Source organism: Oncorhynchus tshawytscha, linkage group LG22 (assembly GCF_018296145.1).
Source record: "Oncorhynchus tshawytscha isolate Ot180627B linkage group LG22, Otsh_v2.0, whole genome shotgun sequence".
Taxonomy (NCBI): domain Eukaryota; kingdom Metazoa; phylum Chordata; class Actinopteri; order Salmoniformes; family Salmonidae; genus Oncorhynchus; species Oncorhynchus tshawytscha.
Window position 1 is genome coordinate 15176715 of NC_056450.1, and position 12578 is coordinate 15189292.

At 46.5% G+C, this 12578-nt stretch overlaps 1 protein-coding gene across 5 annotated transcripts in view; it reads left to right on the forward strand.

The window, feature by feature from the left end:
• The window catches only part of LOC112247156 (IQ motif and SEC7 domain-containing protein 2), a 52048-nt gene extending 41321 nt beyond the window's left edge, over window positions 1-10727 (forward strand). For 4 of the 5 annotated variants that reach the window (XM_024415850.2, XM_024415852.2, XM_024415853.2 and 1 more), the window contains 13 exons: window positions 31-337; window positions 529-849; window positions 1032-2047; window positions 2245-2406; window positions 2533-2655; window positions 2823-2989; window positions 3341-3480; window positions 3668-3793; window positions 3940-4039; window positions 4325-4486; window positions 4691-4882; window positions 6478-6527; window positions 6985-10727. In XM_024415850.2, the coding sequence (XP_024271618.2) occupies window positions 31-337; window positions 529-849; window positions 1032-2047; window positions 2245-2406; window positions 2533-2655; window positions 2823-2989; window positions 3341-3480; window positions 3668-3793; window positions 3940-4039; window positions 4325-4486; window positions 4691-4882; window positions 6478-6527; window positions 6985-8169 (4051 nt within the window). In that variant the 3' untranslated portion in view covers window positions 8170-10727. The remainder of the gene's footprint in view (window positions 1-30; window positions 338-528; window positions 850-1031; window positions 2048-2244; window positions 2407-2532; window positions 2656-2822; window positions 2990-3340; window positions 3481-3667; window positions 3794-3939; window positions 4040-4324; window positions 4487-4690; window positions 4883-6477; window positions 6528-6984) is intronic. The other variant, XM_024415855.2, reaches the window with a different exon arrangement.
• Window positions 10728-12578: the final 1851 nt, after the last annotated feature.

The following is a 12578-nucleotide window of genomic DNA, read 5'->3' on the forward strand; positions in this document are numbered from 1 at the left end:
CCCTCTCATTCAATCCTTCTGTCCCCACAGTGTGGAAACAGAGACCCAGTGTGCTGAGCCTCCCGGGGCCCACTCAGACGGCCCCTACAGCCAGACCACAGCGTACCTGCGTGGCACAGAGCGCTACAGTGACAGCAGCAGTGGTCCTGGTCCTCCAGGCCCTCGGGGGCCTCCGTGCGTGGCCCCTCCCAGCTCGGCAAGCCTTGCCTGGGCACTGCGAACACGCCATCAGCCTGCCAGCCTGGCCCTCCGCAAGCAGGAGGAGGAGGAGAACAAGAGGTGCAAGGCCAGTCTCTCTGACAGCTATGAGCTCTCCACAGACCTGCAGGACAAGAAGGTACCCCGGGGTGTGGGCGTGTGTATACAGAATGTGTCTGTACTGTATGGTTTGAACTCCATGTCGTTTGTGTTGTGTGTAGAAAGAGAGAGAAACAACAAGCGTGATAACATGCATTACTTTACTGGCGGTGAGTGTTGTGGTAGCCCTGTCTATAACTCCTCTGTCCCCTGTCCTGTCTCCTCTGTCAGGTGGAGATGTTGGAGAGGAAGTATGGTGGATCCTTTGTGAGCCGCAGAGCAGCCCGGACCATCCAGACGGCCTTCCGCCAGTACCGCATGAACAAGAACTTTGAGCGCCTCCGCAGCTCGGCGTCCGAGAGCCGCATGACGCGACGCATCATCCTGTCCAACATGCGGCTGCAGTACTCGTTTGACGACCGCCAGCCGCAGCAGCAGGGGACCGGAACACAGACGAACTTCACACACAGCGTGGGCATCGGCCCTCCTCATTCACCTGACGCAGAGAGGACAGGAGACTATACACACCTGGAGGACTCCTTCACCAAACAGGTTGGCCAGTCATCTGGTGCATTCGCTACAGCAGTGATATGTTGAATCAAGTGACTAGTTAAATCAATTCTCAGTTAGAGATTCTATTCCTGCTTGAGTCTCTGTTTTGTCATACTGCAGGTTGAATATCTGTCCCTTACTGTACCAAGATGTTCTATCCTCTCCCTCCATGTGCCGTTCAGGTGAAGTCCCTGGCTGACTCCATGGACACCGCCCTGACCTGCCGTAGCGGGCGGGATGACTCCCAGGAAGACTTTGGGGAGTGTGTGTGGAGCAGCAGCAGTAACCCCTCCTCTCAGAGAGGCCTGTGTGAGAGACCCCGGGGGGGGGGAGGGGGCCTTAGCATGCACGGAGACAGCACAGCCACCTCCTACAGTGATGTCACTCTATACATGGACGACTGCATGCCCTCCTCGCCCCTCTCACTGGACCGGGCCCCCAGCAGCACAGACACTGAGTACTGGGGCCCTGGGGGAGGCGTGGGGGCCCGTGAGGACAGCAGGGACACTGAGGGAGGGGGTAGCAGTAACAGCCGTCGCAGCACTCCCTGCACAGAGTGTCGAGACTACCGTCTGAGGGGCGCCCACCTGCCCCTGCTCACCATCGAGCCCCCCAGCGACAGCTCCGTGGACATGAGCGACCGTTCAGACCGTGGCTCCCTCAGCAGACAGATCTACGAGCAGGAGCCAGCGGGAGGAGCAGGCTCTCCTCAGGGAACACTCAAACACTCCCCTAACACTCCCCGCTCTGTCTCTACAGCTGCAGCTCAGGGCCAGACCCGCGCCCCTGGCCGGGGGCCCCCCCTGCCCACTCAAATCCCCCACCACGTGGCACACCACCATCACCACCACCCTCACCACCACCACCAGTACCCAGACACCCCCTCATCCTCCTCTTCCCCCAGCAGCCCCCCACCACCCCCTGTCCTCCTCCTCCTCTGCTGCGCTGCCCCTGGTGGCCTGGAGCAGCCCTGTCTATCTGACGGGGACAACGACTCTCTCAACTCCACCACCAACTCCAACGAGACGGTGAACTGCAGCTCTGGCTCCTCGTCTCAGGACAGCCTGAGGGAGCCCCTACCCCCTCTGGGCAAGCAGACCTACCAGAGAGAGAGTCGACACAGCTGGGACTCACCGCCATTCAACAACGACGTGGTGCAAAGACGCCAGTACCGCATCGGACTCAACCTATTCAATAAGTAAGACTTTTGCAATCCATTTATATTTGACATTTAAACTATGTAAAACAACCACATGTCACAATCAACCACATATCACAATCCTTGAATGTAAAACCTTCAAAACAGGAAAAGTCAGGATATAGTGTCACTGCGTGGGAATTGGGAGTCGTTCTCTTGTGATTTGTCATTGTCTGATTGGTCTTTGTGATTCTCAGGAAGCCAGAAAAAGGGATACAGTACCTGATCGAGAGAGGCTTTGTGTCCGACACTCCGGTCGGGATCGCTCGCTTCATCCTGGAGAGGAAGGGCCTTAGCAGACAGATGATCGGAGAATTCCTCGGCAACCGGCAGAAACAGTTCAACAAGGACGTACTGGAGTAAGGGAATGAGCGACGGAGAGGGGGAGGATTCCGAATGGGAGTATACAGTAAATAGGAGATTACTAGAAGTAATTGGAGAGGCTACTGTTACAGTAGTGACTGTGTCTCCTGTGTGTGTTATAGCTGTGTGGTGGACGAGATGGACTTCTCAGGTATGGACCTGGACGATGCTCTGAGGAAGTTCCAGGCCCAGATTAGAGTTCAAGGAGAAGCCCAGAAAGTAGAGAGGCTCATAGAAGCTTTCAGGTGTGTTCAATAGTCCAACTCATGTGTCTATTGTGTTGTTAGACACTCTGTGGAAATAGATTGAATGTACAGTGAGAATGCGTGTTGTTGTTTTGGAAATCCCTCTTAAATCTACACTACTACTATCTCTTGAAAGTACTTGAAACGTGTTCTCCTTTCTCCCCCAGTCAGCGGTACTGTGTGTGTAACCCGACGCTGGTCCGCCAGTTCCAGAACCCAGACACCATCTTCATCCTGGCCTTCGCCATCATCCTCCTCAACACGGATATGTACAGCCCCAACGTCAAGGCAGAGAGGAAGATGAAGATAGAGGACTTCATCAAGAACCTCAGAGGTGCAGTTGGAACAAGCAGATCCATAAACATGCACACAAACAAAACACTCTGAGTAACATTGAACTTAAGGTCCTCATGTGAGAAACAAGATTCTCCAGACTATAACATGGCAGTACACTGTGATCAGTGATGGCTATTTCCACTGCGTTTGTCTCGTCCTTTTGGGTTGTATGAGTTTTGAACATAAAAGTGAGCCTGCTACCTCCCAGACACTCATAACGCAAGACACTTTCCATCAAATAGTTTTTTTTCAATCAAATGAGCAAAATATTTAAACACAGCAGGAAGTAGACTGATGTAGGCGCGTTTAACGCATTAACAGCCTCTCTCTTTCCCTGTGTGTCTACCAGGAGTGGACAACGGCCAGGACATTCCCAGGGATCTGTTGGTTGGGATCTACCAGCGCATCCAGAAGTGGGAGCTAAGGACCAACGACGACCACGTGTCCCAAGTGCAGGCGGTAGAGAGAGTCATAGTAGGCAAAAAGCCTGTGAGTTGTCTGGGCTTGAAATGTAACTGTAGCCCCGTGTCATTTCCCTGTTTAGCCTGTCAACATCTGTGGTACTATGTGTTGTTGCTATGTGTTACTGCATTGACAAGCTGTAACACAAGCTGTTACTGCTCAGCCTTAGGGAGATGTAATACGAAACTATTTTCTTTCTTTGTGTTTTGTGTAGGTGATGTCTCTGCCACACCGCAGGCTGGTATGCTGCTGTCAGCTGTATGAGGTGCCTGACCCCAACCGACCCCAGAGGACAGGAGTTCACCAACGAGAGGTCTTCCTGTTCAACGACCTGCTGGTGGTGAGGCTTCCTAACGCATCCTCCTAACAATGGGAACTCCTATGAGAGCCTCCTGCTAATGCGTATGGAGAGTTGGAGACCATCAGGCTATCCTAAACAATGTAGAAATATATATAATGTTCTCTTTTCTCCATGTGCCTTCTCAGGTGACTAAGATTTTCCAGAAGAAGAAGACTTCTGTGACGTACAGTTTCAGACAGTCCTTCCCTCTGGTGGAGATGCAAGTCCACATGTTCCAGAACTCATGTGAGAGCCTGTTTCCTCCTCTGCCTCTTCCTCATATTCAACACTAAACCCCTCCAGACATCTGCACATTTACTTATCAGTAGTTTTCTTCTCTGTACGCTCTGTACTCTTTCTCTCCCCCCATTAAGTTGATGAATATGCTCCTCTCGTATCTTTGAATGAGTTCACTCTCGTTTCACTCTGTGTGTGTCTCTGTCTGTCAACATAGGTCATGAAGTTAACAGCCAGATGGTAAATGTTATGTTTTTACATGATTCTCTTTCTCTGTCTGCCTCTGTCACCCAGACTACCCCCACGGTATCCGTCTGACCTCAGCAGTGTTGGGTGGAGAGAGGAAGGTCCTTATCGTGTTTATGGCTCCCAGCCAGCAGGACCGCACCCGCTTTGTCAGTGACCTTAAAGAGAGTATCGCTGAGGTGCAGGAGATGGAGAAGTACAGAGTGGAGTGTGAGTACACCTCCCCCTGTTGGTCATTATGGGGAACTACTGCTGTGTGTGGCTCGAAGGTGTAGTAGAGTAACTATTGCTTTCCTGCATCTTACCCTATCCACCTGTAAGTGAAATACAGGAAGAAAGGTAGTGATGTGTATGAACTATTTCTATTGTCAATCTTCTCTCGGTCTTCCTCTCAATCTCTCTTTCTCTCCGTAGCCGAGTTGGAGAAGCAGAAAGGCGTGATGCGGACTGGCCTGCTGACCGGCTTGGTCGGAGGTGGAGTGGGTGTGAAGGGTGAGGTGGCGAACGGCACAATGGGAAGGCCCAGTCTAGATGACAACTACTCTGCGGGAGAGGGACTCAAACGCTCTGCGCTCAGCTCATCTCTCCGAGACCTATCAGATGGAGGTAAAACATACACACACAAACAGACACACAAGAAAACACACACACATACACTACCGTTCAACATTTTGGGGGTCACTTAGAAACGTCCTTGTTTTTGAAAGAAAAGCAAAAAAAAAAGTCCATTAAAATAACATAAAATGTATCAGAAATACAGTGTAGATGTTGTTTTTTATGGAATATCTACAGAGGCCCATTATCAGCAACCATCCCTCCTGTGTTCCAATGGCACGTTGTGTTAGCTAATCCAAGTTCATCATTTTAAAAGGCTAATTGATCATTAGAAAACCCTTTTGCAATTATGTTAGCACAGCTGAAAACTGTTGTTATGATTATTAAGGAAGCAATAAAACTGGAGCATCAGCATTTGTTGGTTCGATTACAGGCTCAAAATGGCCAGAAACAAAGAACTTTCTTCTGAAACTCGTCAGTCTATTCTTGTTCTGAGAAATTAAGGCTATTCCATGCGAGAAATTGCCAAGAAACTGAAGATCTCGTACAATGCTATGTACTACTCCCTTCACAGAATAGCACAAACTGGCTCTAACCAGAATAGAAAGAGGAGTGGGATGCCCCAGTGCACAACTGAGCAAGAGGACAAGTACATTAGAGTGTGTAGTTTGAGAAACAGACGCCTCACAAGTCCTCAACTGGCAGCTTCATTAAATAGTACCCGCAAAACACCAGTCTCAACATCAACAGTGAAGTGTCTGTGTTCTTTTGCCCATCTTAATCTTTTATTTTTATTGGCCAGTCTGAGATATGGCTTTTTCTTTGCAGCTCTGTAAAGAAAAGGAAAGGAAGGTCTTTGTTTCTGGCCATTTTGAGCCTGTAATCGAACCCACAAGTGCTGATACTCCAGATACTCAACTAGTCTAAAGAAGGCCAGTTTTATTGCTTCTTTAATCAGAACAACAGTTTCAGCTGTGCTTACATAATTGCAAAAGGGTTTTCTAATGATCAATTAGCCTTTAAAAATGACAAACATGGATTAGCAAACACAACATGACATTGGAACACAGGAGTGATGGATGCTGATAATGGGCCTCTGTACACCTATGTGAAATCTGCCGTTTCCAGCTACAATAGTCATTTGCAACATTAACAATGTCTACACTGTATTTCTGATCAATTTGATGTTATTTTTAATGGACAAAAAAATTACATTTTCTTTCAAAAACAAGGACATTTCTAAGTGACACTAAACTTTTGAACAGTAGTGTATATATAGAAAGTACATACAAACCACTTCCTGGAAATTGTGTCTTATGCTAATAAAATACTCTGTAATCCTGACGTTTTAATAGAGATATTCTATATGCTCTTTTTACTGACTGACTGTGATCTTTATAAGGATTCATAGAAATTCTTCAGACACTAATGTCTGGACACTGAGAGTAGAGGGTACCTTGTCCATGGGGCTGCTTGAGATTCTTCCTTTGCTTCTTCTGGTCTCATCTTGTTCTATTATCTCTGGCACATGAAAGAACACTAGCTTCTGCAAGTCATATCTCTCACCTCTCCGCAACCCCACTCTGCAACATTCTGTTACTCTATTTCCTCTCTTTCGTAACCTGCCTCTTCCTGGCTGGGTGCAGGGAAACGTGATCGCAGAAACAGTGTTGGCTCCCTCGACAGTACCATGGAAGTAAGTCTGAATGGACAAACTGAATGGTGTACCTGCCCCTTTAATACGTATACCTTAAACATAGCCATCCCTTTAATAGAGCCATAAACGCCTAGTCTTTCCCCTCGTCCTCATCCTTGACCCCTTCCTCAGCATGCTCTGTGTGTTTTATGTGTGTGACTGACATGTGTGACTGACATGTGCATGCGTGTGTTCTGGAATGAGCTTTTCATACTTCTGTGCTCTCACAACAGCCTGTGCATGTTCTTGTTCTCAACTCTTGTTCTTCTCCATTCTTGCATTGTCAAAAAAAAACATTTCATTGGTTTGTTGTTGTTTTGCAGGTGTTGTGGTGTTTGTCATTGCAGTGTTTCGGTGATTTCTCCAAGGCATTCTGATAGGATGTCATATGCATGAATTACTTCCTTTCCAGAACTCCTTCTCAACTCTCCTTCCTCTTCCTCTTTGTCTTCCTCAGGGTTCCATCATTAGCAGCCCCCAGCCGCACCAGCGTTACCCGGTTCCGGGCGTGGTCCCAGGCTGCTACCCTACAGAAGACTACCGGCTGCATCGCCCCATCCTGAGCCCCGGAACGGGGGTGGGGGGTGGGCCGGGGCAACAACACACCGCTGCTGGGACGGGAGTTGGGGGGGTTCCCAGCAGTGTAGAGAGAGCGGGGGTGGGGAGCGGCCCTGGGGGGGGCAATACGGGCTCCTTCCTGGGCTCTCTATTCGGCAGCAAACGCGTCAAGCCGCCAAGTCCCCTTATACCACCGGGGCCACCCTACCCCGCCCCTGTCCCCCCACCCACTACGGGAGGGCCCCCTCCTCACTCCCCATCATCTCTGTGCCAGTCGGAGGGGGGCCCTTCCAAGATCCAGGCCCTGCATGCTCAGTACTGCCACACGGCCGCTGTGCAGCCCCCTCCTCCCTACTACCATCACCATCGCTACCACGTCCAAGCTGGCCCTCCTCCCTTGCCAGGCGGGGGCGTGCCCCCTCATATCCTTCAGAGAGGGCCGTTCCCCTGTCGCCCTCCTATTGGCCCCCCTCACACCCAGCTCCAGCAGCTGGCCCATCTCTCCCAGCTTTCCCAGCATGGCATGCAGGGTCGCTACAGCAACATGGCGGTGGGCTGTCCTCCCCCCCTTTCTCCTCACTCCCAACATTCTCAGAACCCCCAGTTCACCATGTACCACACACAGCCCACACACTCTATCAGGGCAGGCGCCATGCCAGGCAAACCTCCTCTGACTTTGTCTCACTCCCACCCGCACCCCCACGCACACTCCCACACCCATCCCGGGCACCCCCTCAGTGCCGCGCCGCACCCCGCCCCCACCCACATCAATCTCGCTTCATCTTTGGCACGCTGCCCCACCAACATCAGCATCAGCAGCCGTCCGCTTCCGTCAACACCCATCACGCTGCGCCCGCCGCCCAGTATCAGCCCCTGTACCCTCCTCTCTCTTCTATCCCCCTCCCCCTCCCCACTCCCCTTTACCCCCCCTTCTACCCCCTTATCCCCCTTATGCCTCTTTGCCCTCACCCCCCAGCACCCCGGTCAGCATCAGCAGGGGCCCCAGGTGACGGGACCTGGGGCGACTGGCACAGGCGGCAGCTCCAAATCCAAACCTATCAACCGGATCAGCACGGTGGTGTGAGCAGCAGAACGTGGGGCCACAGAAGGCAGAGGTCAGAGGGCAGAATGGAGGAAGGGGGCGGAGCTAGGGACAGGGATAGAGCCAGGGCTTGTAGAGGTGAGCAGGACAGCAGCAGCAGTAACAACAGCACCAGTGACAAGAAGAAACGCAACTTATTTCGTCTCTGCTACTTTCACCTCCGCTTCCCACACATGTAGACCGAGAGAGCAAAGGAAAGAGAGTTGGAGCTAAATTACATGCATATAGCTGAACACATACAAGACACACAGGAAGAATAAACACACATAAAGCAATGCCCACATAAATGTAGTTTCTCAGGTGAACTCTATCAGCTCTCAGCACACAAACTCATAAGGGAGAGTCACAGGTAGGCGCAATGATGTTGAAGTTGGCGGCAGGCAGGAAAAACCATTAAAACACACACACACAAAATCAACAATTTCTCTAGCCATAGAACTGATGCTGGTTGTAAATGTAAATGTACAGTAGAGGACCTGTACCCAGTGTTTCACTGTCTGAAGTATAATTTGAAACTCTGGACTTTGCCAAGACATGAGCTTGAGAGTGTTTTAAACATAAAGTACCAACATGTAATCGTGCAACGTTATGAATGGTGGCAAATCTGACGATGAAAACACGCGAGATTTGGTTCTGGTGTTGTTGAGATAAGGACATTGCTGACCAACAGAAAGACCATCTCCACCCACCTGGATATGGGAAAAGACTTCACCACTAAACACATTCCAGCAGGGTTGTGCGTTGTAAACAGCCATGGAGGATAGTTGCAAAATGAATCCCCTCGATTTTGCAATAATTTTAAATTTATTAAATTAAATTTATTCAGCTTCATAATAAGTTTGTCAATTACCACGGCAGGTCTTCATCACTGAAAGGTATCCTTTTTTAAAGTAGACCTCAGAGACATTTGCTTTGTCTTCAGCTTTTATGACTCACGGTTCAATGGCAGTCTTAGGCTCTATGGTCTTTTACATGTAAAGAGAAGTCAGCTGGTTTCATAGGATTTACATGCATTCCCTATAGGGTGTGTGGATTAATGATGCTACCAATAATATTTTTGAATGTTTTTAAGCTTTTTTGCTGTTGTATAAATGTTACATATGTAATTGCTGAGTATGATGAATATTGTCTACTAACATAACTGTTTTGATCCAGTGATTAATTAGATATTACAGATGTTTGATTGATTGAAAAAAAAAAGATTATACAGAGGATATATACACTTATTCATTCCCTCATACTTGTATGTAATGAGGGTGTTATAAAGTGTGATTTATTTTTGTTCTCTATGATGGTTGCCATTGATAACTTCTATTTTCAGTTATTATTATTGAATGTTAAAAATATTAGTTCATATTTAGGACAATTTTTGTTCTTAGAGAGTTGTGTACCCTATAGGAGACTGGTGATTGTGTGAACTAGTAGTTGCACAATGTCCAAAACAAAATGGTTAATTGGAGTCAAAATGCATATGAATAAATATGCTTTCCCACCTCAGACCCCTCTGAAAGATCCCCTTATAAGGGCTTTGACCTTTTACCTGCTCATGGACAATGATCCTCATTTCATTGGTGACCCTGCAGTCCTCCCTGTTATCCTCCCTGTTATCCTCACTGTTATCATGGGACTCACTCAGAAGCATCTGGTCTTGTTGAGAGAGTTTCTCACATGGCGTGTGTTTGGATGGTCTATGTCTTTGAACAAGCACGCTTTGTAATATAGTTTTGTGGTTTTGCACACGTGGTGTCTTAAAGTCAAAAATGGCATTATTTTAAACACCCTCCTCACATACCCCCTTGCCAGTCCTCAGAGAACTCTAATAGCCTACACCCCAGCACCCTTATTGAATGGGCTTGTCATTAGATCAAACAGGTTTGTTAATCTTCTCGTCTCTGTTGACCACCTTTCTTACTTCCTCTCTCTGTCCTTCTATTGCACTGTGTTTGAACAATGGTAGATTGAACAAGGGATTCGTGTTTCAGGATAAAGGGAATCATTTAGATTTAGGATGGTGAATTGTAGTTATACATGCTAGACAATACTTGTGGACAAAGAAGAGACAGATTAATGTTAAAAGCCAGAACAAGAATATGGGTAGTCAGGGAAAAATGTAAGGTTTTAGGGGTGGTTGAGGTTGAAGTTTTTTTGTTGGCTTTTTCCTGCATAATTCCCTCTGTATTGTCCCTTTGTGACCCCTCTTGCATGAATATATCTGCACTTATTGAATGGATTGTACTGTATAAATCTGAATGTACATATTATATTGAGGTGTGTGTGTGTGTGTGCGTGCGTGTGTGAGAGAGAAAGATGAGTAGGGGACTTTGGTTTGAATATTGAATTATTTTTTATTTTAGACTGAGGGTGAGAGAATAAATTGCAGTAATTAAGTGTTTGTATGTCAGAGAACAAATTGATATTATTTTAAACATGATCTTAAGAATTTAATTTGTGTATGTAGTAAGTATTAACTGGAAGAGTAGAGAATTGAGATGTGAATATTTATTGCTTCTGATATATTAAAAAGTGTCCTTGCAGTGAAACAATCTTCCGTCTTTTATTGGTGTCTTCATGACAGAATAAATGTCTGCAAATGTGATGGACGGCAACACATTTTCTTTATTTATAGCTTACTGTGTAGCACTTTCCCAGCACTTTAGAACAACATGTAGAGGGTATGACATATTGGTCTACTTCCTGCTATTCAAACCTGAAATCAGAACAGAATTATCTTCTACCAATCAAGAGGTACAAGCTGTTTTAGGAACCGCATCAACTACTTTCATTAAGCTTAACTGCCATAGAACTTTCAGAAATTGAAAATTTGGCGGGGGTGGGGGGTTCAGTTCAGTTTCAGTTAGTTTTCAGACTAGATTTGATAGTTTTTATTCAGTTTAATAGTTTGAGTTCAGTTTGATAAAAACATTAATATTTTGTTTTTACATGATTTAGTTTCAATGTTAGTGTTAGAGACAGAAAGTAGTATTATGCATGGGAGGCTAGGAGCCATTTATGTGTTGTGGGCCTAAAGCAGGGGTATACTCAAGTACTATTTGAGACGGTCCGGGCACACACATTTCCTAGGTGGCAAAGGTCCGGAACAATATTGTCATTTATCAGCGTAATAACAAACCCCCACCTTGCAACCCATGTGACCCCAAACTGTTGGAACTGTTCACAAATTTGCAGGTTTAAAGCTAATTTCCTACAATTCTACAAATGTTTCACATCTTATGTGTGTTCATATGATACCAGGAGTTAAATCCTGGCCTAATTCCAAAAATAAAATAATAGCTCTCTCACCTTGTCTTTATCCTGAATTTCTTTGTGGGTGCTGTTCAGATGAACTTTGAGGTTGGCAGGGTTTTTCCCTTTTATCTCTGTTCCACACGCTGCCATCTTCTGACACGACAATACATTTGTTTTTGTCAGTTCTAGCAATGTACTAAAAATAATCCAGCATGAGGCTTTGTCTTTTGTGACCGACCACTGCTGGTGTTGGGTTTGCTGCCAACATTGTTCATTGGATAGAAAACACTCTGGAGTTTCTAAAACTGTTCAAATAATGTCTGTGAGTATAACAGAACTGATATGGCAGGCGAAAACCCGAAGAGAATCCATTCAGAATTTTTTTATTTTGAAGTCACAGTCCATTCAAATGCTTGTCTATGGGATATTCAAAGGAATTCCTCCCAGATTGCAGTTCCTATGGCTTCCACTAGATGTAAACAGTCTTTAGAAAGAGTTTCAGGCTTGTTTTTTGAAAAATGAGTTACTAGTTGTAGTTTTTCAAGATGGCTCTTATTTGGACTGTAGTCTTGTGGCGCGCGTGGATGAGGGCACACACTTCGTTATTTATCTCAGGTATTGAACATACTACATTCCGTCTTAAATTGTATCATTTTATTTACATATTAGGGTACCTGAGGATTGAGTACAAATGTTGTTTGACTTGTTTCAATAAAGGACTTTATTGAACAAAACAACCATTTGTTGTGGAGCTGGGACCCTTGGGATTGCAAACAGAGGAAGATCTTCAATGTAAAATATTTATTTTACCGCTATTACTGATTTTTGTGATGCCTCTGCTGGTTTGGAAAATGTTCTTAATGCTGGTGTATGCGGGGCGCTGTCCTCAGATAATCACATGGTATTCTTTCACCGTAAAGCCTTTTTGAAATCTGACGAAGCGGTTGGATTAACAAGAAGTTAAGCTTTTAAACGATGTAAGACACTTGTATTTTCATTCATGTTTAATATTACGATTTTTGTATTTTGAATTTCGCGCTCTGCAATTTCACCGGATAAACTGGCAGCTTCATTATACAGTACCCGCAAAACAACTCCAGGATGCTGGCCTTCTAGACAGAGTTGCAAAGAAAAAGCCATATCTC